We start from the raw sequence: 27,689 nt of genomic DNA, 5'->3' as shown, positions 1-27,689 counted from the left end.
AGATTCCATTCTACATCAACCGACCAGTGAAGAAACTACCAGAAAGTTTCCAACAAATTTCACCCTGGAGCTTCAACTTCAGACTGGAGCTGAGAGTGAACATTAAGCCCCGCCCACTGGGGCAGGAAGACGGAGGGGAGGGTGTAATGGAAGCAAATGTGAGGTTTGGGTTGAGGGAAAATCGCAGGAGGAGGAGGGGGATCTGTGTCCAAACTGGGACGTCCCACTGGAAATGTCTTGTGTGTTAAGTGGTGAGAGTGTTAGATCGTCCTGGCCCTGCACACAGCTGACTTCTCTCCTGGTGTCCCTGCTCTGCAAAGCTGAAGGTAAGAGGTCTCACTCTGCACTGCAAAGCCCAGCTCTGCTTAATCATGTGACATACTGGATGGAGATGTGAGGAAGAGTTATGGGACTTTATGTTTGTGTGATCAGATGATTTGAGGACTTTTCATATTTGTGTCATAGTTACTGGCATTGTTTTTCTGCGATCATGTCACAAAACTACACTTTCAAGTGCATTTTGCTCAAGTCAAACCTTTCGAAGCAGAATATTTTGCCCTTACATGATGACAAATTGGTTACCACCTACAATAGAGTCAGGTAAAATCCATACATCATGAAGACTTTCTTTTTGAAGTTTTCCACACACTGTTCACCTGCTACAATCTCACATTTCAATGCATTATTGAAAATCCACACTTGGCAATTTGCCTTTTTCTTAATTGTCCATGTTGTTTTCCACTATTTACTATTAATTTGTACACATACTTTAATAAATACCTAACATCTGGTTCAAAGGCAGCCGCCGTGGGTTCAGAACTCTGTGTACAGACTTGCCTGTCATTACTGCTAACAGCTGCATGGAAAAACACTCCCTGCAGGTAAACAATCTGTGATTATGAGGGTTCATTCTCTGTGGAGGTATTGTGTGCCACATCGGCAATAAGAGGAGGAGGAGGAGGAGGAGGAGGAGGAGGAGGAGGAGGAGGAGTGGGGACTGTGGGTGAAGGAGGAGGGATGCCAACACAGGCGTTGTGTACCAGTTGAGTTTAAAACAGTTGGTTTCGTCTCATTGTCAGTGTTGATTCTCTACTTTAAACAATTAAAGTTTTGTCACAAGAGTTTAGTTTTCAACTGGACTTCTGCAGAAACAAACTGTCCGAACAGAAAGAAAAAAGAAAGGAAGGGAAGAGGAGGAGGATTAAATTCCAACAAAGCCTCATAGAGTAATGGGAGCATTTCTCCACAAACATCCCTCTCTGTCTCCCTCCCTTCATCCCCCTCTCTCTCATTACACCCATGTAAAGGAATGTGGGTTGCCATGGTGATCAGTTACCAGCTGTTTCTCCGAGTTAGTGAAGATGCCTTCAAGTGTTGTGATTTGTAAAAAGACGGTGAATTTTGTTCTGCTTCAACTAAGAGAATACATATTTCTGCAGCATACGGTGATTTTCTCCAGACAATAGTGCGATTCAAACTTTGCGGAGAGTTTAGGGAAAGCCCTTTCCTGTTTCTGTGTGCACAAGCCTAGCTCCGTGAAGAAATCACACTTTGCTGTGGAACAACAGAGCTCCTATCCCATCCAACACCTTTTGGATGAACTCAAACTCAGCCGAGAACCAGAACTCTAGCAAGTGTTAACCTCGCTAATGCTCTTGTGGCTGCAAATCCCTGCAGCCAGGCTCCAAAATCTGGTGGAAAACATTGAAACTAGAACAGCAGAGATTGTTAGAGCGGCACAGAAATTTCAACTATCGAAAATGGATGCAATATTGGGATGCTTGCAGATTTATTTGGGGTTTTAGAGGAATTAGATGTGCTATAAACCTGTCTTTCAAAGACAGAATCAACAGTGGACTAAAAGAAAAGAAGCCTAATCTATCTGGATCCAACATCTAAGGAAAAAGCTTAATCTTTGCACGAGTTCTATGTATTCTACTTTGGAAACTGTTTAGACATTTACTCGTGTTTTTAAGTTCACCAGTTTTATTCTGTCTCACATTTTCTTCTTGCAAGTTATTCTTTAGAACTCCATAAAACTGCAATCTTTTCCTCGTCCCTGACACTCGATAAAAGACAAACCGCTTCAAATGACTTGATTTTTTAAAAGAAGTCTTTGTCTTCCCTGTTCATCACACCTGTCCAGGATTTTTACAGAGCTGCGTTTGGGAAGAACGGAGCACAATGTGTGCAGCATTAGTATGGGCGAAGAAGAGACGGAGCGTCTCTGGGGCTTAATTGTTGAGGTGGCAGGTCTGGACCGTGGTGGGAGGAGGAGGAGGATGCTGTGAAATACCAGGGCCAGCTTGGCAATCTCTAGAAAAGCACTAATCCCCCCCACAGGAGGGAGGGTTTGTGCTGCTGTCTGGACTTGACGTGGAGGAAAAAAAGATTGAAAGTGGAGTTGTGTCAGTGAGAAGGACAGGAAGAGCGAGAGCTAGAGACCAAAAAAAAAGACTTGATGGTAAAAAGAATCAAGAAAAGAAAGAATAAAACTGTTAAAGAAGAAAGAATAGTGAGATAAAAAGGAAATGATTAACAGATGTGACTCAGTCCTGCTGGGAAGGAGAGTTTTCTTCAGATTTTCATCTGGGTTGTTCAGAAGCTAACAAAGTAGATGTGACTGACTCACTCAAACCTTGATCAAGCAGCATCTTCCTGAAGCAGCTCTCTTTTGTTTGCTTTTTTAGTTTTTATTACTCATGTAAACACCTTAATTCTTCTCTTAATTTGAGATGAGAACATCAAAACAGTGAGTGTTCGGAGCAACAAACTATTAATACATGCAGTAAACGCTTATATTATCGTTACTGCTGATTTAAAGGCAGAAAAAGCAGCATTTATGTGATTTTTCTGAGGTGTATTCTTGCATTTTCATTTACATTTTTAATTTTTTTGCCAACAAGAAGATTATACAGATCTGAACTTCCATGCTGACTCGCTCTCAGAGCATACATATCAACAGAAAGACTTGGACGGGTCAGTGGAGATGACAGGAGCAATTTAAGCCACAGATTTGCATCAAGAAGACTTCACATAAACAAAGATTGTGACTGTCGAACCTTTACCCATGCAGACAGGCACCGGAGGTCTGATTAAAGCTGAATAAACACGAATAAGTGCAGTTATTCCCAGTAATGGCAATGATCTGAAAAGCCACAGAGAGAAGAGGGAGCGAGGATAAAAGCAGAGTGCCATCAAAGCAAACACATAGAGAGAAAGGTATAATTTTCTGCAGCAGTTCATACAAATCCAACCTAATGCAAAGAACAATGTCGCTGTTCAACATGCATTTGGCTTTTATTCTCTACAGACAATGATATGAGGACATGTGGATGTTTTGTTCACCTCAGTCCAGAGTAGAGAAAACATGAAAAGAGAACAGCAAAATGATCCAAACACTGACTTGGATAAAGCAGTTTTCACCCAAAGGAAATGGAGGATGGAGTGACGGGGGAAGGAAAGAGGTCAGTTGACGAGGGTCTCAGATTACAAAGATCCTGACTTTTCTTCTCCTTTTCCCCTCAGAGTTCTGCACCATTCTTCCCTTCTTGTTTGTGCTCTTTGTGCTCACTGATACAGGTGACTACTGCTCTTTGTCCAGGCAACTTAAAGGGCTCACCGGAGAGAAACTAAATTTTTTAGGCGTCCGATTGCCAGGCAGCTTGGAATGAAGCGAGAAAACAGTTGCTGCAGGTTGCCAAGATTGAACCTTTTAGCTGATCAAACCTGAAAAATACTTGGAAAAAGGCAAATCTTTGAAAAGGAAAGAAGTTTAGCAAAGTGAAAGTTTGTTATTTAAAGTATTCGTAGCTGATATTTAGCAGAAGAACATGAGTGTTATTTTATCCTTTTGTTTTTCTCAACAGACTCCAAGAAAACTGCAAACTTACTGACTGCTAGTATTACTGATGCAGTTATATACGATCCTCCTGTATCTTTGCTGCAGGAATATTATCCAAAATGACACAACAGAATTTGTACATTTACATTTTGGTGACATTTTTGCAGCTACACTAATGGGCAGATCAGGGAATATTTAACTAATCGATATCGGCAAGAACCTAAACCTGATCTTTTGTTTATGTCTACTCTTACACATGTGCTGGAAATCTGATTAATTTACTTAAAATTTGCTGCAATATCAATCAGTAATTGATAATATAAATACAGGCACACTTTTTATTGGTCAAGTGCACAGTGCAGACCAGAAAAGTAGCTGTGACATATTCCACTGGGATATAGGAACAATATCTCATTGAGCCCAGTTAGCTTTTACAAATGTGTGCTGGCCAGAAGTAGTTACGCTTCACGGAAGACTTTGTCATGGTGCCCCTCAACTAGCTAGACCCAGCTTACAAAAAGGAATCTGCCTTCCTCTTGTGGTCGCTCAAGATTAAACAGTAAGAGGCTAAATCAGATACTGCAGCTAATCTGCAATACTTGAACCAGAAAAATGGTATCAGGTATCAGCAGATATTAATAATAAATGCCCCCGGTGACATGAAGACTGAATGAAATGAATCTAAAGAGAATTTCAGTGACAAACTTAATCCTCAAAAAGCACAAAAAGAAGGATCTATTTGAATAAATCAGCAAGTCATAGTTAAATGGTTGAACTCTGATGGAATTAATGCCTCAGACGTGCACATTATGAGCCATTATAGAAATGTTTTACTTTATTTGTTTAAACTGACTCCCAATTTGTCACTGGGACTTTATCTTCAACAGTTTACATTTCTGAACAGTGTTTCTGTTAACTAACCACAAAGGGCTTAGCAACGCTTCACTGCCTCACTCAGATCTCTTGACAGGGTTTCTAACAGCTGTTTGACCTTCTGCACTCCAGAAAAAATCTGTCCATCATAAGGACCAAATGGTGGAACCATTCCTAGAAAAGTCTAATTGCCAGTCTCATTCATCTGAATGAAGAATATTTTGTCTCATGGGGAAAGTAGAGCTTCAGATAGTACTAAAATAGCGACAGGTTTGAAAGAAGAAATTAGTGTAACTTGAGCTGACAATGAAGATGCACAGAATCTGCAACAACTTGGGAAGAGTTGTTGAGAGATCAACCTTTTTGTGAAGAAAAAAGTGGCAAGTAGCAGATTTTAATCAAATGTTGAATGCAAACTTTAAGTTTTTAGAGAAACAATTTGCTAAATTGAAACCCAATCTCAAGCATTTTCCCATACAGTGCACAGAACATGATAAACCTCAGTTTGGCAGTATTTCATTAACTACAATATTTCGCCATCCAGATAGTTGTGTGTCCATACAGACAGAGGAAATCACTGTTCATTCTCAGAGTTTTTCTATAATATTCGCCTGTGCACGGTCCTTCACATGCCAGTGTTGTTTGTCTGCACTGTTTGCTGGCAGACAGACTGCGACAGGTTGTTTATCCAGGCCTCTAACCCGCCTGTTATATCACCGAGGAGAAGGGAAAGAATTCCTCTAAATCAGTTCCCTTTAAAGCCCTGCTGGAAAAAGAGACAGAGGTGGAATGAGCCAAGAAAAGAGAGATATTACAGTGACAGTGAGGGAGATATCTGTGTTAGCGGCAGCTCCAGTCCAGGTTGTTTTCCTCCATAGTGAGTTTACACTTGCTTACCTAACTAACCTCCCAAATTAAATACATTTGCGGGGGAAAAAGGGCCCCTTTATGAGCCTGAAGTTTCCCTTTTAGCCTCGACCCTGTTTGATTATGGGAGCAGCTTTCCAAATAAAATAATTTGTTTTGCTGTAGCGTCAGTCCGTCCGGCCTCCTCCTTCCTGCCGAACTGAGTCGAACGGTCCTCTGACCAAATAGGAATACGTTAAAGCAGACATATGGTGGGAACAGCGTGTCCCTCCAAATCAAATACTAGCCCCACACTTTTTGGGGATGAGACCAGTTTTTTCCTGTCTTTGCGATCACATTTAGCTCTACTTTCTCTCAGTCAGACACGCCACTTATAGTATGTGTCAGGGGTTCTTTTTTATGAAGATTCCCGTCAGCCGAACATCTTTTTTTTTTTAGCTCAGCTTTTTCAAAGGTACAGAGAAGTTTCCTTGTGTGCAGGTTATTTGGAGACGTCACTGTCTGCGTCCCCTGCCAGGGTTTCTGTATTTTTCCATGTCCAAGCCTGCTTAGGACTTCTTAGTCCGATTTTTCTGGGCCTTCAGAAACAGTAGGCGCTATTGTAGAAGTCCTTCTTTCACATTGCATAAAGTACAGAAAGATTTTTGACAGGTGTTAAAGAACAATGCAGGAAGACGGAATTACGCCTTTTTCTGATTGATATCCTCTGTCCGCTACTGTATAACTCGAAGCAGATCTGAGATGAGATTTACTGGTGAGGCATCAAAGATCCACGAGTTTGCTTTCCTTATATGAGACCTTTATGGACATTAGTGGTCACAAAAAACAGATATCATCTTTTTAATGTTTTGCATGAAGCTGCACTGTGCTGTGCAGAAGAAACAGACAACACTATATGATAGATATTTATTAGCACCAAAAATCCAGAGAACTTTTACTTCCAAAGACAAATGTCCAGAAACTTTCCAAGTGACTTAAAGATCCCTTTAGGCATTTGTTATGAGTATTTCCACTCCAGTATAAAGTTGCATGACTGATTTGTTCTGTCATTTTTAGATATGACAGTACAAAAATGATGACCACCATGACAAAATTTGAAGATGGACCTGTTCACTTGGTGTGAAACTGTCGCAGAGCTTTTCCTGTATCGTCATGGCCTTTAAGCACAATGACTAGAAACACACAAAAAAAACTTGTCTGCAGTTGACACTTGCAAATGCAGACTGGAAAATGATGAAGAATACGCTTGACTGCTCAGGGTCTTTGAGTGATGTAAGTCTTGCTGTTAGGTTCCTGAACCTTTCTGAAGTGCTGCCTTCTCCAGCTTCATTGAGACCCCGGTTCCTCTGTTGAAAACTAAAGCTACTAAACATGAGGTCGCAGGAACTTGAAGCAGGCTCATCATCATCTGAGGCTTCTTAGACAGCTGTCTGTAGAGCAGACACAGATAAACCAATCATGGGTAGTCTCTTCTCATGGCAGCCACATCTCACAGGAAATTTGGACATTTTTACATGAGAAAGTTGAAGTTTTCCAATTGATTCTATATAAAAGAACTTATTATGGCACCTGGACTCTACAGAAAGTAGAAACAGAAAGACAATAAACTGTTTATCATCTGGGAAACATATGTTTGTTTGCTACACCTGCTACATGTAAGAACGTGTCTTTGAAATTGAATAATATATTAGATTGGTTAATATTGTTGGCCAGTTTAAGCTTATTGCAAATATTGTTCCTAACAAACATCAAAGTGCAGACAAGTATGTGCTTCAGGTGGCATGAACTTTGCAAAAACAGCACCATTAACTGAGCTTTTAGACTTTCTGTTTCTTCCACCAAACTCCACATGCACCAAAATGATGACAGATAGTAGTTAATGGTAGTCTAGATAGTGAATTGTTGGAATACTGTCAGATATTTGCAGGATTGTTGTAGAAAACATTGTGGTTGCAGTTTTAAGATCTATCATTGGAGGGAGATCTGATATCCAATGGTGTTATTTTCCTGCAGGAAAGAATGTTACATCTCGTACAAGCAAATTAACCCAAAAACAAACACATCAGTCATTCCTGCATGTATTTGAAAGTGACAGCAGACAAACGTGCACCTACAGGCCAACGGTTGTCCACATAACAGATTTCTCTTGCTTCGCCCGAGATTTTGTCAAACAACACATCGTTGCCTGAATGCAGAACTTTACCCTTTTCACTGCATGTGTTGAAACATGTTGCTCTGTTCAGGCACTTTGTTGTTGGGAGGCTTTTCACCACCCTGGCAAAGCGTTCCTCCACCCCCAAAATGTCAAGTTCACTTCCCCTTGCGGCGATGTTTTTAAGATCTTCCATTCTTCCACGTCTGACTTGATAATTGTTGCACAAGTTGGAAGGAACTTAGACGATTCAACGCTCCATGTCAAGTTCGGATCATTAAGTTTTACTCCTCTATTGTTGCTTTAAACTTGCTGCCCTCTTCAGTGAGCTGCAAGAATTCAAAGTATGCACAGCTCTGTTTGGTAAATCTTATTATCCCCCGTGGATCTCGCGCAGCGTTCGGTGTGTTGTGCAAACTGTGTCAACTCTCTTCACTGTTACTTGAGAAATTTCCATCAACGCAGATAAAAAACTTAGACTCTTGTTTTGACGCAAATTCCAGTTTTATTTGTTATTGGGAAAAATAACAGTAAGGACTTTGAACTTTATTGCTTTCCTACCTGGGCACTTAAACTTGCCCATATATCGCTGCCATACATTCTTTGATGTCGATAAGATTTTGTTCTGGATGTCTGGATGGAACAGCTGATTTCATGGAGGTGAAGAGGGAGATAACTAACGGAGACTGAGAGCGGAAGACCAAGCAATGCTACACTCCATTACCGAACAAAGGAGCCCTTATTTAATCCTAGAAGAAAGAGAAGCTGTGTAGGAGATGGTGTTATATCAAGTTTCCAACAGTGGCTTCGTAGACAGTCGTCTGTCGAGCAGACACAGATAAACCACTCATGGATAGTCTCTTCTCACGGCAGCCACATCTCACAGGAAATTTGGACATTTTTACAGGAGAAAGTTTAAGTTTTCCTAGTGATTCTATGTAAAAGAACTTATTGTAGCATGAGAACTGTTCTGAAAGTAGAAATAGAAAGTCAATAAACTGTTTGTGTCAAATATAATCTCAAAATATAAAAATTGGCACTGCTTCACCTAAGAATGTGCCTTCAAAATTGAATTATCGACTAGTTTGGTGGATAGTATGAACCAGTTTAAGCTTGTCCCAGAGTAAAAAGAATTAATGATGTAGTTTAGAAAGAGTAGAAAGATCTTTCGACTGTTTGTCACTCAAAACATGTCTTATTTCTTATTTAACAGCTTTGAATGAACATGAAGATGCAGACAAGTGTTAGTTTCAATGCAGGTCTGGTAAACTGAAAAACTTACACGCTTTGCTAATCAAACCTTTATAGATTGAGAAGCAAATTTAAGAAATCATTAACAAACTGTTGGGTTTAAAATGTATTTTTATTCATACATTTCCACAAGGAACTCTCTAATATTAATACTTTCTGAGACTTTTTTTGTATTTCCAGCACCAGGCAGCCTCCATTTTTCACTAAACTGATAAAGATAGCATGCTTTATAATCTGGAAAATTACTCATTTTGGAGTTACTGCAGTATCTGTTGTTGTTATTCTAATAGAAAATGTATGTACATGTAATTTTGTGCTCAACATGGAGCATGAAGCATACAGAAAATCTCATAACAGAAGCTTGTAGGCTTTTTTACCATCTCATGTCACTGAGACAGAACTGAGCCCTGCTTTGCATACTAAAGTCCTCTAAATTACACCTCGGGTGCATTTTATTACATATCTGTGATGGCTGTACGAATGTAAATAAGCTGCAGGGAAACTAGTTTTATCAAGCAGAGGCCTGGTGGAAATATGAGCTGTGAAAATATGTTGCCTCAGGTCGTGGAAAAATGGCTGCACATAAAGACGGGGGCTGTTTACACGCAGAATGATAGGCTGACTGCGTCGTTACAGCTCTGAAAACTAACTTACTGCATTCAGCTACTGTGTTTGCTCTGATTTAAGCTCCCGAATGAGAAAATTCCTTTCACTGAGTCAAACTGTGTTCCTGTTGAGTGGTTTTACAGACAATTTTGACAGAATGCGCCTGTAAACAAAAGCAGAGGAGCTCTGTTGTGAAACTGGAGAGCTTCCATTAGTCTGTGCATGTTGTTTGCTGTCTTCAGAACAACTGCAGAGTTCTGTGACATGATTGCAGATGTTATCATTTAGATTTGAATTTGAATTTTTCTCCTGACTGAAGGCCTAGAAATACTTGAAAATGTGTGAAAACTTGCACACACATCAAGACTGGCGAAAAATTTTATATTGTAGGAGAATTGCACTCGTGTGTGCCAAAATGGCTCAATACCGTCCCCTGGAAAATTTCAAACATTTACTACAGTCAGTACGTGTCACTGACAACTATGAAATTTGGTAATGTAGCTCGTCAAGACACTCAATAATATCATTAACATCCATGCCCAAAACACAACAGGAAGTCAGATGTTTTCAATTAAGTGTCATAATTGGGACAATATTTGGACAGTTTTTTTTTCTTTAATTTTATCTTTTATTCCCTTAAATATCTAAAGAAAAACTTCTGTCCTCTTTATTCTGCCCAAAATGGGAAAAACATCTGGTTAAACTATAATAAAACCTTCTATCTACGTTCACGATTCTGCTTCTTAACATGTTTGTGTGACGGTATTAAAGAAGAATCGCCTGTGTTTGTCTCGACAGACTTTGAAGATGAGGGTGTGGATCGTCTTCCTCCTGTGCCTGGCTGGCCACGCCATGGCTGCTCCTGTAAGTGTGTGATCTGTTTTAGCCTTTAGCTTTTTGCAAGCATGTTCCTCTCTTTGTGTAGCGTTCTTTCTCCTTTCCTGCGCCATCATCAGCTCACGTGTGATAGTTTCTGTATGTTTTCTCATTTACCCAGACATCCTGTGTATTTCTGCTTGTAGATGTGTTCATGTGTGAGAAGGAAAAGTTTTGTTTCTCTAATGCCAAGTGCTCCCCTGAGTGTAACTCAAGATTCGATTTGTGTGTATAATCTGTCGGTGCTATTGTGTGACTGAGATCATTGTCTGCTTCTGGCTTCCTTCACTCAAGTGCTTTTCTATGAGCAGCTGCAAGTGTGTTATGTCGTTTCTTTGTGTGTGTGTGTGTGTCAGGCTGAGGAGGTGACCCCTGTGGAAGACTTGGCCATGGTGGAAGAGGAGGTCGTTGTGGAGGAGGAGCCAGTAGTCGAGGAGGGAATTGTTGAGGTCAGTCTAGATGTTCATCCACGTTCAGAGAGCTTTCGCTTTCTCCAAAGTTCTTCAGAACAAGTTCCCTTCGAGGCCCATTTAGGAGCTCTTCTGAAGATTTCTATTTTTCTTTATCTTTGATCAGCGTCAGTCAACAACCAAGAACAGCAAACACACAGACAGATGGTTGACACAGCTGGTCTTGGTCTGAAGAGACACTAATCATATTTACACAAACATATAAGATAAGACAAGATAAGATGAATTTTCTTGATTTGTCACTGGGGAAATTCACATATTACAGCAGCTGGATACAAATAAGGCATAAAAGGCAAGACAAAAAAAATACAAAAGTATAATAGGGCTAAAAAAAAAAAAGAATGTAATAGTAATAAAGGTCTCAGTTATGAATCCACATAGGGATATGCACATTATGACTGGGGCTAATCAGGGCACAGTCACCACTTGTTCTCATTTTTGTCCAAACTGTTTTCTGGTTGATTTGATATCTGTCAATAATAGTGTTGCATTTACCACTTAGCTGCTAAGATCTGGAAACATGACAGCACACAACAATGCAGAAATACTCCATTACAACTATGAGAAAGTATTAGCAGCAAAGTGCAGCTGGTTCCTCTGACTGATACTTGATTTTATGTACCATCCTTAGATTATAACAGCCAGCATCAGTGCTTTTACAGCACATTTCTGATGCAGATGCTTCAGGTGGAGGTGGTTTGATCTTCTATATATCCAGTTTTATGTACAGGCACAGCAGGTAAATCTGAGGGCTCCAACATAATTAATAGGAGAGGAAAGACAAACTAAGTTGTGATCCACCATTCAGTTTGTCTCACAGTGTTGATTTTTGCTGAGATGTTGGATCATATGAACATTAACTTAAACGAAACCGTGTGAGAAGTTTAAAACACTGTAAACATGTTAAACTGGTTTAATATGTTGTTGTTTTTTTAAGTTATAGTATACATGGTGGCAAATCTGCTTCTTAAAAGTAACTAAAACTGTGAAGTAGTGGAGTAGAAAGCACAATATTTCTCCTCATACTTCCTCTTCACTACATTAGATGGAAACATAAAGTGGAAATACAAGTAAAGCATCTTAAAAGTGTACTTAAGCACAGTACTTGAGTAAACGTATGTAACAACTTTAAGTCAGATCGAGTAAGAAGTAGTGTGGCAACAAGATCTGAAACAGTCTTGATGTTTTATTAATAACATTCCAGGTTCATTTCTGGTTTCAGGACAAGTGGTTTAGATAATCTAGATAATATTCTGGCTTGTTTCCAACCCGTCTGATCATATCTGCTCAGCGTTTCCATGAAGCTTCAAACTAGAATCATCCTTCACACTCTGCAGAGTTTATGTGGCTGTGATTGCTTTGGGAAACTCAACCCAAACACTCATTGCTCTCATGTGAGTTCCATTTGGCATCTGCAGCGTGTTTTCTGAGCCACGCAGCTGTTCAGAGAGACAATCTGATGTTTGATGGAATCTCCAGGGTTTGGTTGCTGCAGCCAAAGAGGTTTCATTGGTATTTTCTCACGTGATTGTGCAGTGAGCAGTGCTTCTTCATGTGAACACCCAGAGATGAGAAGCTTTCTGCAGTCTGTGAAGGAATCAGACCAACAACTAGAAATTTCAAGATGTGAATATGTTGTTGTATCTTTTGTCTCTAGAAGCAAATATCCAACATCCCAAAGAGCCCGGTCCTGCTTTTTAGAGTTTTCCCACTCCTTTAACCCTCCTGTTGTCTTCATTTACGGGCACCTAAAAATATAGTTTCCGTGTCTGAAAAAAATCCAAATATTCAGCAAAAAAATTCCCCAAATTTGTGAAAATTTGCAAAACCTTCAGGAAGAAAATCCCAATTATTCCTTAAAAATTTCCCTTAAAAAAATTTATCTTAAAAAAATCCCCCAAATTTGGTAAGAAAATTCTTGTAAATCTTTTCAAAAAATGAGTAAAAATATTTCAAAAAATCCTAAAAATATCTAAAGTGATTACATATACACCAGTAAAACTTCTAATATTTTCTTTAAGAACATTCACATAAAAATCAACCAAAATCCAGCGAATTTTGCTGGATTTTGGTTGATTCTTAAGAAACATTTTTAACATTTCTTTTTTTCCCACCAAAAAATGTTCAAAGATTTCCCAAAAATGTTGAAAATATGGACATCAGAAGTTTCATTGTGAATTTTTTTTTTTTTCCCCCCACATTTTCAAACTTTAAAACGGGTCAATTTTGACCCGCAGGACGACATGAGGGTTAATATGTTAGAGCTTTTGTTACACATGTAAAAAGTCTTTGTCAAAGAGAAAACACTGTTCCTTACCTGCTTGAAACACCCCGTTTGAAGTCCAGACTGTCACCTTAGAGTTTGCTCTGGGGGTCAGGCATATGGGTTCTGTAAAGTGTCTTGAGACAATTTGACCTGTAATTGGTGCTAAATAAATAAAATTGAATTGAATTGGATTTTTTTCCATCACTTCTCCACATCAACATGCAACACCTTCTTAGCAACTAGATCGACCTCAAAAATTGAGCAGCTTCCTCCCAGTCCAATATATTTCCTAAATTAAGCAACTTCTGCTAGAGCCACATCACTCAGATATCTGTAGTTATAGTACATAACTAGCGTTGCCTCGCTTTCATTGGGCTAGCTGACCAATCAGAGCAGACAGGAGTGTCATAGTTGCATTTGCCACAACAGCAGGGTCGGTTGATAGCTAGACTCTTCTCCTCTGTGGTTCCCCGGTGGTGGAACGAGTTACCAAACTCTGTTTGATCTGCAGAATCCCTCTAAGTCTTTAAGAAAAGATTAAAGACCAAACTCTTCACCGAAGACCTTTGCACTTGACAGGCTGCAAAAAAGTAATTAAAATTCCTATTACCTCCCATACTGCTTGTAGGCACCATGCTCCTGTTATCACACTTGAACTTGTTTTATTGCTCTTATCCAGGTTGTTTTCTCCTGACTAGATCCTTGCTTGTGTTGTATCTACTCTCAGGTGTGTGTCGCTTTGGATAACAACATCTGCTAAATGAAACTGTGGAATCTGGACTTTTTACCTTTAGCTGTAACTATAATCTGAAACATTTCTGTTTAGCAGCTGACTTAGAAATCAGACGTCAGTTTAATTTGTTCAATTGGATGTTTACCAAAATCTGATCAATCTGTTTACCTAATTCTTTTCAAGCATGTGTTCCTTCTGAGGCTTTTGACTAAACATTTCCAACAGACAGAGATGGAAAACATTAATTCCTTCCAGCTTCTTCCATGTTCTTACCTTATTAGGAGAAAATCACCTTACTGACAACATTTACTTTTCTAACTATCCTCCTTAACTAGACCTAAACAACACAGAAATATCGCTGCGGCAAAGGTTTGAGCCTTCATGTGAACATTTTATCGTTTCCTGTTCCAGAGGTCCAGCGGGACCAAAGATCCCACAGCTGTTAATTTTAGCCGTCCATTCAGCTGGTCAGGAAGCCATTACGTTTTTCATAGCTTCACCACATGTGCACCCAGCTGCTTGTTATTGTTGGATATTATGGTCTCGCTGCTCCCAGCCTCTGTTTGGCCTTCAGGGAGGAACCTTCTTTAGTGGTGACGTTTCAAGTTTTTACCAGGAAAACCAGAGATATTTAGGCGGTTTGGTTTAAGTGGACGACAAGCAGAAATAGACCCGAAGACCGAAAATCATCGGCTACAGCGAAGAACGCTTTATCAGAGCAGGAAGGTTAATGGAAGAAGCTGATTCCTGCTGTGATTGCTTTTTTTAATGTGTCATGCAGAGATTTAGCTGCTCACAGTCTGACTTCTGACCTCTTATGTTTCCCAGGAGCCCGAGGTGGGCGCCAACCCAGTGCAGATTGAAGTTGGAGACTTTGATGAGGCCATTGAGGTCGTTGAAGACGTCGCTGCTGAGAGTAAGTTCACCAAGGAACAACTTGTTTTTGAAACTCGACAGGACAGTGCATTGATTTACATTAGTTCTCTTAACCATCACATCCCTCTCCCCAACTCTCACTCTAACCAATAACCAAAACACAAGTCTCAACCTGAAAGATTTTATGACAGAATTTTGCCTCAAAAGAGGTGTAAGTTTCCAAAATATGACAACAACATTTACACTTTAAAATGTGGCCCCTAATCTGATGTTTTATGCATCAGATTAAGTACTCTATTGCTTGTACAAGGAGCCTCATTGACAAAATTCAATTATTAGCCAAATGAATCACTCCAACCCTTAAGCTAAACCGAATTCTGACGTGAAGCCTCAAATCAAGTTTAAATCCCCAACTAACTAGGTCTAACTTGCAAATCCTTGTACATACAGACACAATACAAGTGCGGCTTAGTGTCATTTGTCAATGTGCAGGCTAGTAGCAAACTGTGTGAATGTCAGCAAGTCACAGACGCTCATTTTCCAACAACAAATCATATAGATGCACTACCGTTCAAAAGGTTGGGGTCACTTAGAAATGTCCCTAATTTTGAAAGAAAAGCGTTTTTTTCCAATGAAGATAACATTAAATGAATCAGAAATACAGTCTAGACATTGTTAATGTGGTAAATGACTATTGTAGCTGGAAACAGCTGATTTTTAATGGAATATCTCCATAGAGGTACAGAGGAACATTTCCAGCAACCATCACTCCTGTGTTCTAATGCTACATTGTGTTAGCTAATGGTGTTGAAAGGCTAATTGATGATTAGAAAACCCTTGTGCAGTTATGTTAGCACATGGATAAAAGTGGGAGTCTTCATGGAAAACATGAAATTGTCTGGGTGACCCCAAACTTTTGAACAGTTGTGTATGTCGGGATTGGTCAGTGTGGTACAGAGGAAAATGGATTTTTGCAGATGAGAGAAGTTTGCTTTCTATTAAGTGGTTAACATGTAATAGGCTCTGTTTTAATCAAGTCTTATCTAAATCGAGTAGTTGGAATGACTAAACAAAGCCAAACGGTGCCTGAAAGTAAGTAAGAGTAAGTGAACAATGGAAAAAAAAACAAAAACAAAATGCAAGCCTTTGCTGTCTTGTGTCTGCACTTCCAGCCAAGTTACAGTGACTTTGCAGGTCTATATGAGGGCAAACATTGAAAAATGACAGAAACAGGTACCCAGTGCATCTAAAACCATTGCCATTACCAAGCACCAACACATGCAACAAGTTGGGAGTGAGATTGTCTCTCAAATAGAATTTTGTAGTTGTAAAAACTGGCCAAAAATGTCTTTGTAATGCAGAGATGGTTCCAAATTTGGTGAAAGCATCGAGCATTAAATATGCAAAGCTTTAAAACTAACAATTAAATGGAAATCAATCTGAAAAAGAATCCAAAAACCTCACAATAAGTTTGGAACTTTGGAACAATTTGGAACTTTCTAACTTTCTGTTTAGGTGTGGAGCAATAGGAAGATGTAAACACATTAGGTGTTAGTTAAAGTTAAAACCAGTCAAACTGATGAAAATATAAGTAAGGATTCCTAGAAATGTGTGTTTTACATTACATCACTGTACAGACACATTCTGACCTCCAGCTTCCATAAATCCTTTACTTCGCTGAAGTTTCAGTGACTCCAGAGATAACGATGTGTCATGTTGTTGTCTCGCACACCGACGTCCTCTGATACACATTGTGACAACATTTAATTTAGCTGCATGTCATCATCTCTGTCCTGCAGCCAAGGAGGTATCCGGGTTTAGCGAAGCCTCAAACTGGCAAATCAAACAGCCATAATGACAGACTGCCTTGTTCTGAGAGGAGACAGCTGTAATTATATGTTCCACCCGGCTGTAAGACCACAGACAACACCGACAGCAGGAAAAAAAGTCCAAATGTACAGACTGTACATTGTGTTCTGCCTGAAAGGTGCAAAGAAATATACTCAGCTACTCAAAAGTAGTAAAAATACGAGTAAAATGTGCTTCCTTACAAGTAAAAATGATGTAAAATGGTGTACTAGCAGTAAAACACCAACTGATTCAAAATAAGAGGTCTGAATAGTTTTCTAAACTACTGAATGAATAACCTTACACATGTAAATACCATAGTATTAAAATAAAATAAGGTTGTGTTTCAATTATAATCCACAATTTTGAGTGAGAATAGGAAGGGCCAATGGAAAGCAGCTGATGATCATTTTAAAAGCTTTAATTTAGCAATGTTTTAATAGTAACTTTGGAAAAAATCATGAAATAACAACCCCAAAAGACAATTTACAACCTAAACAGCCATTTGTAAATCAAATCTTTCTGTATTGGAGCAGTATTTTAAGAAAAACACAGTTTCTTGGGGCATTTAAATCTGAAGACACAATTAGGCGTTTAAGATGAAATTCATATATTAGCACACATTTCGTCTTACAAAAGATACAAATTTTTCTCTAAAAGTGGCCACCTTTTAATATTAGATTCTAATTTTGAAGAAAAACTAAAATAACAGCTTGTTTGTTGCCATCAGAAAGATGTTTAAAGCACTACAAAATAGTTTAAATCATTGTTTTCAGCTGTAATATTTCCATGACTGCTGCTGTTCTTATATGAAGCAACATTTTCACCTCTGCAGGTTTCTGTTTCACCCAACAGGAGCTAAATTCACACTCTTTGATGACAGTTTTCACGCTCATGTAGTCATTTCCTCATTGCCTTATTGATCCTTTCATGCATTAATGATTTCACTTGAGTTTTCTTTTGGCAACAGCTGTGCCAAAGGGCTGGAAAAAAGCGTCTGGACTGGATTGTGTCGGCTGTTTCACTGAGGAGCCATTCACTGCAGCAGACAGCGGCTCAGCCTCTGTGTTGGTATTGTTTTTCCACAGATGTCTGCCTGAACCACCACTGCAAGAAGGGAAAAGTGTGTGAGGTCGATGAGAGCAACACCCCCATGTGTGTGTGCCAGGACCCGTCCACCTGCCCCGTCGCCGAGGGAGAGTTTGAGCACGTGAGTCCAAAAACAGCTTCTTGTGTTGAAGTTGTCAAGTCGTAGTTTTCCTGCAAATGTAACCAGTCTGATTAGTTTATCATGCAGCTAACGGGAAGTCTTCAGTACCACTCAATTAGTGCTAATGCTTGGATAGTTACTGCTATACCACCATATCTGTTAATGGTTTGATTGCGTGCGTTAACATGCGGATAGTCGTCACATACCTGAACTATCCCACCATGGCACACCAGTCTGAGCATTGCTTTCTCTTTTCCAGGTTTGCGGCACTGACAACAAGACCTACGACACTTCTTGCCACTTCTTTGCCACCAAGTGCACCCTGGAGGGCACCAAGAAGGGCCACAAGCTGCACCTTGACTACATCGGATCTTGCAAATGTGAGTTCTGACACACGTTGGACATTTTATAACATAATACCATACATTATCATACAATACATCGTGATACAACAGGATATGAAGTGATACAAATCAACATGTTATGATACAGTATAATACATGATTTTGATTCAACATGTTTTGATTGGTTATATTCTGAAATGTTATAATATGAAAAGTTATGATAAAATATGTTATGATATGATACAATATGATACAATATAATACATTATGATATAATACAATACAGTATGAGACAATATGGTGTATTTTGATACATTATGAAACATTATGATACAGTATGATACAATATGAGAAATTATGATACATCATGACACGTTATGATACAGTATGATACATTTTGACACAATGTGATACATTATGATACATTATGAGACAATATGATACATTATTTTGCAGTATGATACGTAATGATACATTATGATACATTATGATACATTATAATACACTGAGACATTATGATACATGGTGATACAGTATGATATGTTATGATATAATATGATATGATATGATGCATCATGCTGCATACAATATGTTATGATATGATATGATACCTTATGATACATTATAATACAATATGATACATTTTGACACATTGTGCTACAATATGGTACAATATGAATCACTAGGAGACATTATGATACATTAGGATACAGCATTATACATAGAGATACATTATGATACAATATGATACGTCATGATGTGTTACCCTATGTGAGCAGATAATCTTCATCCCTTGGTGCAACAGAGTTTTCCAACCATCCAACCATCCATTAAAACACAACCGAATCCGTTAACGCTCTATGTCTGATTCCACTGCCATGACTCAGTGCTAAAATATTTGACATGGTCAGTAAATTACAGTCATCGAACTCATAGCTCAGCTCTGTGAGGCTCTGAGCCAAGCTGAGAGTCTCACCAGAGTCCTCATGAGCACTGAATTAGTTTTCCTTTTTCTTATAATCTTCAAAGACAGTTTGACAGGACGTTTTTAGTGTCATTCGTGGGAAGTACGCCACAAACTTCTCTAGTCTTGGTAAAGAAAAACTTAACTAACACAAGACATGTTTCTGAGTGAAAGCTGTGATGAAGACCTCTATTAGGAGTTAAACTGATCATTATTCAGACTATGTTGAGTCACTGAGGTAATGCTGCCTCCACCCTGGACACACCCATGAAACAGAGGCCAGATGTTAATGATGGCTGTGGGGGAAATGCCTATTTAATCACATATAAAAATATGAATCTGATCATTCGAAAGGTCACTGCCCTTATTTGAACCTACTTGCAGAGTTTAAACTGATTTGCTGGATCACAGGAGGTAAAAACAAGTTAAAATGCACTGGAACATAAAGGACTACAAGTAGGCATACAGTTTGTTTCTGGACTAGTGCGCAAACAAAATTCATTATTTAATGGGTCATTAACTTAAGCAGTGAAAGGAGTGAGTGGGAATTAAAGTGAGTATAGGAAAGAAATGTAGTAGCAAGGCAAAAAAGTCCCATTTCTGCCAAAGTAATCTGGCCACTTAGCTGGAAGTTTATCTCCTTAAATTCAGTCATAGTTTAGGAATTTGGGTGTTTTGTTTTGACATTGTGTGGTTTCTGCCTCTATCGGTTTGTTCACTATTGAGGGATTAAATATACTGCAGCTTAAGTTTTGTTCCCGCTCAGCTCCTTCGCATCAGTGTGATAAGTTAAGAAGCCGAAGCTAAGCTCAGGTCTGTCAGCACGTCTTTCTCTTAGTGTACCGTTAGTCTGGACGGATGGGTGGGTCGGACTGTCGTGTCGAGCCTGAAGGTTTGCAGCTCAGCAGTGGGAGGATCCGTCCAGACACGCATTTCTTTCACTGTTCAAACTGAAAGACACACACACACACACACACACACACACACACACACACACACACACACACACACACACACACACACACACACACACACACACACACACACACACACCTACAGAGGAGATGAGTCAGGCCTGAAGGGCTCAGATGGAGATCAGTACCTCTGAATCAAACAGGATTCAGTTTGTGACTTTGGGACATTTGAGGAAGAATGAATACGAATATTTTACCCTAGAAATGTAATTAATTAAATACATGCTTGCATGAAGTAAATGTAACTTTTTAAAGATTAACCTTTTACACTGCAAACATTCTTTTGACAGATTGGACTGGCTTCATAGAATAGAATAGATTAGAATAGAATAGAATAGAATAGAATAGAATAGAATAGAATAGAATAGAATAGAATAGAATAGAATGACCACTGTATTGTCATTCACAACATACAGTAGTTGGTGCAAAAGTGATATTTTCATAATGTATGTAACGCGTGATACGTATCTGAATTAGGCATTCCGTACGTACATTGAAAACAATGCCATATGGATATGTAGATACATAGAGACATATATATATAATATATATATATATATATATATATAGAGAGAGAGAGAGAGAGAGAGAGAGAGACATATATATATATATATATATATATATATATATATATATATATATATATATATATATATATATATATATACATACAGCATGTACAGCATATATAGAGAGAAGTGCATATAAATATACACATATATTGGCACATAGAAGTGGAAATACTGTACATGGATAGATGCACCTGTAGATACGTAAAGTTGGTAATTGAATCAACTTAATAATGTGTTTCATTTAAACTCCAATTTCTGCATTAGTTGATTTAAAAATCAATTCAAGTTAAAGTAACTTCATTAAAATAGCTTGATAAGTTCGTTTTTCTTCAGCTTCAGTCCCCTCCCTCATCTCAACATGCCTGGACAATTTCAGATGGTTAATACTGGTAATTAAAAATACCTTCGATCGCTGGGAGAAAGATAATTCCCCTAACTGTGTTTTGTTTTTGGTTAAACAAAATTTAATTGGAAGTTGTCGTGACTCAAACACTGTTCTTTGAAGGGATGAAAGACATATTTTAATGTTAAAATCTGTTTTTATTTTAAACTAAACTGAGCAGGTTTATGATTTCATTTATCCTGTCCTGTACAAATCTCATGTAAAGTTGGATTTGAACACACTGTTTGAGTTTTAGGATGAACATAAATGTGAGATAATTCAATAAAGATATAAGATCAAATGCAATAACTGGAATAAAATAATTCAAACCACAGTGTCATGCTACCAACTTTAACATTCTCACTCAGCTCTACTGGCTGATTGAAGGCAATTAGTTGCAGATTAAAGTTTATTAATAAATTATGAATTAAGTTTTTCTTGCAGAAAATAGCATTTGACCTTTTACATGGGGTAGTTTCACACTGTTCAAGGAGATCTTTTCCTGTTTCAGCTATCAGAAATCTCATGGATCCAGCCTGAAATATGTGTTGCTCTTGTGTGAAATACCAAAGCAGGGATAGGAGGTTGAGTTTACCGTGCAATATGTGGAAATGATTTATTAAAGTTAAACTGTGTGTCTTTGTGCAGACATCGAGCCCTGCATGGACAGCGAGCTGAACGAGTTCCCCCTGCGTATGAGGGACTGGCTGAAGAACGTTCTGGTGACGCTGTACGAGCGCGACGAGGACAACAACCTGCTGACAGAGAAGCAGAAGCTCAGGGTCAGTCACATTTAGACTTTATGCTGTCATGGTGGTGGAAGAGGTACTCAGATCCTTTAACAATATGGAGAGATTTTGTTATATGTGAGGGTTGCACATGCAAAATTTTTCTCAAGTAAAAATGTAGAAGTATTCCTAATATAATGCACCTAAAGTGTTAGAAGTACCTCAATAGTTCAATAAAAACGTGGTGTTTTTGCTATTGTATGTACAGTCAGGTAGTTTGGTCTAGTGAGTCCCAACAAATGGCTCAAAGCCCTCCAGAGGAAAGAAAACAAAGATTTTTAAAAAACTATATCTAAATTGAAAACTTAATAAAATAATTTCTTAATTTATTATTATTATTATTATTATTATTATTATTATTATTATTATTATTACTATTATTATTACTATATTTTAATGGAATAATAATATTTTATTACATATATATTTAATGTATATTTATTTGTGTCTGTTTTTAGTCTATTATAATGTTCTATTATACATTTATTTATTAAATAAAAATTTATATTTATTTAATAGATGCATAAAATAATTAAAAGGTTATACAATAATAAATTATTATTATTATTATTATTATTATTATTATTATTATTATTATTATTATTATTATTATTATAGATTTTAGATTATTATTATTATTATTATTATTATTATTATTATTATTATTATTAATAATAATAATAATAATAATAATAATAATAATAATAATAATAATAATAATAATAATAATAATAATAATGTCTTAAATATATGTTTAATGCATTTTAATATTTTATTTTAATTTTAAAAATTATATTTATTTGTGTCTGTTTTTTGTTTATTATAATATTCTGTTTTAAATTTATTTATTAAATATTTATTTATTGAATACATAACAATACTTTATTATTATTATTGTTGCTGTTATTATTATTATTATTATTATTATTATTATTATTATTATTATTATTGAAATAAATCTAATAGAAAAAATACCTCATACACACATCTGTAGACTTTCATTTTATTTTATTTTTTGGGTGGTATTTTTTTTTACCAGTTTGCAACAATTACTCTCAGAGACGTGCAAGAAACTGGCAAAAAAGATATTAATAAAACAGAATGCTATATACAATAATACAGATATACAGAGGAAAAACACAGCACTGCTAACTGTTTTCAAATGACATTACACAGCATTTAAAAATGCATCTTTATTCTAATATATTTTCCTTGTTATACATACTATATTTGACTACAGAACACTGAAAACCCTCATCACAAGTGTAAAGATATTTTCTTGCAAACAAAATGGATCAGTTCATTCCCTCTGAACAATTAAATATTTAGCTTCAAACACAAACTTTAAGCCAAAAGAAACCTTTTAAAGTCACAAGACTTCAGTTTAGCTTTCTTTCACAGAGAGATGTTACTTGTGTATCGCAAATATTTAGCTGTGTTATAGTAAATAATGAAAAGTAAGGTTTGCCCAGCGATTCACCACAAACAAGTTTAAACAAGAAGAATATACAGTACAGCACTTGTTTAAAACACAAAATAGTGCTGGAAGCGGCTTGTAAAGAGTCTAATCTGAATGTAACTCATTCAAGCTGAGGAAATGTTTACATGTGAACACCAGAGAGAACAAATAGCAGAGAGATCCTGCTTTTTCCAGCATCACATCGATTTAACGCTGCCATCAATAAACAAAAAGCTTTTCCACTCTTTGTTTTGACGTATTCACAGCCTCCATCATCATACAAACCGAAGTGATTAGAAACATTTGATCGATCATTAACTTTGTGTTTCTGGTGATGGTTTCAGGTGAAGAAGATCTACGAGAACGAGAAGAGGCTGCAGGCCGGTGATCACTCCCTGGACCTGCTGGCCCACGACTTCGAGAAGAACTACAACATGTACATCTTCCCCGTCCACTGGCAGTTCGGCCAGCTCGACCAGCACCCCGTCGACGGGTTCGTACTGCACACACACACACAGACACACACACACACACGTTCAGGTTACATTCATGTGAGGTTCTCAAGGCTAAATTAGCTTCTAGCAGATAAACCGCAGAAAAATGATGGATCCAACATTCTAGCTGTTCATGTACTTACTCTAAAACTTGATGATGTGGCTTCTAGACTCTAAAAACAGCCGCCAAAAGCCAAATTTAATGGCATTTTCCTGTTGGCTGGTGATGATTTCACCATGTCCACAGTTATACCAGCAGACACACACTGTGAGAGACAAACATGAACAGTTTGCACAAATCTTTTTGAGTTATGGCAGCTTCTAATGAACTTTCATTCAGTTGTTGGTTACAACTCAGTGGAACATAAAAAAAGGTAAAAATTCCAGTACTGGATATGCAACTACTGTAACTACTACAGTATATGACCAAAAATATGTGGACATCCTTTAGGGCGAGCACCATGTAATTACAAATGCTGCTACGTTAGGGTTGTCCACATACTTTTGGCCAAGTGGGGCATTTGTTGCAGGATACACAAGTTTTTAAGTTGACAGCAGTTTAGAACTTTAAGTTGCTCCAATTCGATTCTCATCTGTGTTAAGTTTCAAGTGCAGTGGTCAAGTTTAGCCATAAAAACAGATTCAGGGCTTCATGGTGATATAATTTAGAATATTCTCAAATTCACTGCTTTAGTGGAATGTACTTGTAAAAAAACTCACCTTTAAATGCTGTTTGTATGATATTTATTCAGTCTACATGCAATCAACCACCTGATATTATTCAGGCATGTTAAGTCGGAGGAGAAGGCACTTGAATTTTTGAGGTTGTCAAGTGAATTTACTCAAACTTCACTTGATTGTTGAAATTTGACTTGAAATTACATGCAAAATTTAGTTCATGCAACCGCCATCGTTATTAGGTCAACACAGCTTATCAAAAATAACATTAAAGGTCGACCTTATAAATGACACTGTAAAAAATAACCAAAACTAATTATATGGTAAAATTCCAGCAGCTGTGGTTGCCAGAAGGCTACAGTAAAATAACGGTAAAACATTTTCTTCACTTACGGTGAAGAATTGTACTGATAATTTTCATTTTACAGTTAAAAAATGTGCTTCATTCCATATTTTACTGTAAAAATGTATAATTTTACTTGAAAATTTTCATAAAAATACCTGTAAGATAAAGTGTGTGACTTAGAAATATTACAGCATTTTTCCATTATCAGCACAACAGTTAGTGTATTTAACATTTAATATGTGTATTTTTGACATATATGTAAAAATTGTATCTATGGCTGTCATAAATATTAAAGCATATGTACATTATTAACACAGCAGTACATTGATTTGACCAGTACAAACTATATTTTTAACATGAAATGAATGCAAAAATCACCATGTTACTTGTTCTAAATATTACAGCATGCTTCTGTTATCAGTATGTACATTTATCTGTGAAATGTATATTTTTTTCGAGAAATTAATGCAAAAATTACAGTAGTGATTGATTTACTTACTTTATTGAGTATAGATTCAATTATGGCAGAAAGAATTCCAGTATCTTAAACATTTAAGGAAGGACTTGAGTCATTTACGGGTTTATTTCTGTCTTGCACATGTTCTCCCAACATTTCAAGCTGTATCTCTGTTCATGTCTTTTTTTTTTGTACATCTCCAGGTATCTGACCCACACAGAGCTCTCCCCTCTTCGTGCTCCTCTCATTCCCATGGAGCATTGCACCACTCGCTTCTTTGAGGAGTGCGACGCCGACAGCGACAAATACATCTCCCTGGAGGAGTGGGCCTCCTGCTTCGGCATCAAGGACCGTGAGTGTTGAGCAAGATTCTGTGTCATTTATTTTGAAGCATTACAAAAGCAACAAATGCAGCAACAAATGGACTTTAGAACACCTAAATACCATCACCAGTCAGTACAAGTCAGTATGGTGAAGCTTGTCGTGGTGTTTACTGAAGTTTTACTGAAGTTTAGCTGCCGCTGAAACTACGGCTGTTCTCATGAGATCACATACCCTGGCAGAATTTGGAAAATATGCCTTTAATGAAAACATGAATGAACAGAGCAAATACAACTACGTGACAATACGTAACTTTGACTGCTAACCCTAAATGAAAGAAAAGTTTTTCCATGATCAAATACACACTACTGTTCGAAAGTTTGGGGTCACCCAGACAATTTCAAAAATACGGACATTTCTAAGTGACCCCAAAGTTTTGAACATTTGGTATTTTCTTAATAAAGAATCGACAATATTTCACCAATTTTGCCAGGGTATGTAAACTTATGAGCACAACCGTATATAATGTCAGAAAAAGAAATAAATGCCCACAAGTGACATTTTGTGTTTGCTTGTATGTACGGAAAAGCAGAAAATCCTTACAGCTGAAAGCAGAAATTGGGAATATATTTTTCATTTATGTTCAATAAATGACTTAAACAATGTATCAGACATCATATCTGTGTCTATTAACAAAGTAAAACAACACATTGTTAGCAAATGTGAACATCTGGTGATTCAGATTGAAAATGATAACAATAATGACCACAAAAATATTGATCCAAAATCATTTTGGACCAAATATAGATTAACTCTGACAAATATTTGGACATATTTACCAAAATGAAGTTTAAAGTTTAATATTTCCATAATATTTTGCAAAAAATGCAGACTTCATAAATAGTAACTTATAAATGATAAACATGCTCTAAACAGTTAAATAAACTTTGAAACGACAAAATATATTAATCTAGTATTCAATTTGATCCTACATTAGATTAAGCTGTATGTTATAATGTGCAAGATGAAGCTTTTGATCAATCTACTCTTTTTTATTTTCCTCTATAACATTTCTCCCCCTAACTAGAAGGTTTATTGGATGTTTTCTCCATCATCATGCCCTCATTGATGGTTCTATCAGCATGTGTTGACGAATGTTTCGTGTCTTTGTGTTTGCAGAGGATGTCGATAAAGACCTCATCATCTAAACTCCTCCGACCTGCAGGAGTATGACAACTCCTAGTCGCTACTAACGGGACAAGGTGCTGATCCCTAAGTTAAAAAAAAATCACAATAACGGTGCTAATTGCAATTTTTTTAAAATTTTGTTTTGTTTTTATAAATAATGATCTTTCCTGCCTATACCACTAAAAAAAAAAAGATTACAAAAGAGAAATGTGCACAGTCTGTACTAACCGTTCAAGAATCTTTGAATTCTCTTGTTTGGTGAACAAAACACCCAGTAAAGAAAACTAAAGACCTCTGATGTAAATGTATGTTGTTGACAATATTATATATATGCTGTCATGTGTTTCAGGGCTTTAACTGGCGATGGATTTGAAACATTATCTTGAGGAGACGAAATTGTAAAGTCAAAAATAAAGTTTCTAAATAAATGTTCCCTCTGCTTGCTTTCTACCAAACAAACTATTTAGTTTTTGCACCCTTTTGGTGGTGGACTCATTTTTTATTTTTATTTTTTTGCCATTTTATGTATTTTGGTTGTTGATCTTTTGACTACTGCTAATTCAGCTGTTCATTTTTATTTTCCATACGCGAGGACACACGTGTACTGCTATTTTAAAACAATAAAGAGGAATATATTGTTTGGACGTTTCAATGAGGGGAAAATCTCACAGGTTGAGAGTTTTTCTCACAGATAACATGTTTCTACTGACCACAACGACCAAACCCTTTCCATGAATAAAAGATTATGGGAATCTGCATGCATTCATATCTGCGTTTCTTTCTCCTCCGCTGAAGAATTTTTATGGACATGATCTGATGGTATTAGCGTGGCATCATGAATCATAAGGAG

At 37.3% G+C, this 27,689-nt stretch overlaps 1 protein-coding gene across 2 annotated transcripts; it reads left to right on the top strand.

The window, feature by feature from the left end:
* The first annotated feature begins 234 nt into the window (after positions 1–234).
* sparc (secreted protein, acidic, cysteine-rich (osteonectin)) lies at positions 235–27,595 on the top strand. Of its 2 annotated transcripts, XR_002747145.3 has the most exons (11): positions 235–326; positions 10,392–10,457; positions 10,826–10,918; positions 14,767–14,854; positions 17,751–17,872; positions 18,132–18,252; positions 21,757–21,890; positions 23,700–23,848; positions 25,534–25,682; positions 26,831–26,913; positions 27,189–27,595. XR_002747145.3 is itself a non-coding variant. In XM_023287600.3 (10 exons), the coding sequence occupies exons 2-10, from the start codon at positions 10,401–10,403 to the stop codon at positions 26,857–26,859; spliced, it is 942 nt and encodes a 313-aa protein (XP_023143368.1). In that variant the 5' UTR covers positions 235–326; positions 10,392–10,400; the 3' UTR covers positions 26,860–27,595. The 2 variants fall into 2 exon arrangements, 1 of the variants encoding a protein (XP_023143368.1); XM_023287600.3 differs by having other exon boundaries at positions 26,831–27,595.
* Positions 27,596–27,689: the final 94 nt, after the last annotated feature.

This window comes from Amphiprion ocellaris, chromosome 13 (genome assembly GCF_022539595.1).
Source record: "Amphiprion ocellaris isolate individual 3 ecotype Okinawa chromosome 13, ASM2253959v1, whole genome shotgun sequence".
In the NCBI taxonomy this organism is placed as follows: Eukaryota; Metazoa; Chordata; class Actinopteri; family Pomacentridae; genus Amphiprion; species Amphiprion ocellaris.
Note: the sequence above shows the minus strand (reverse complement) of the source record. Positions and strands in the feature narration are given on the sequence as shown.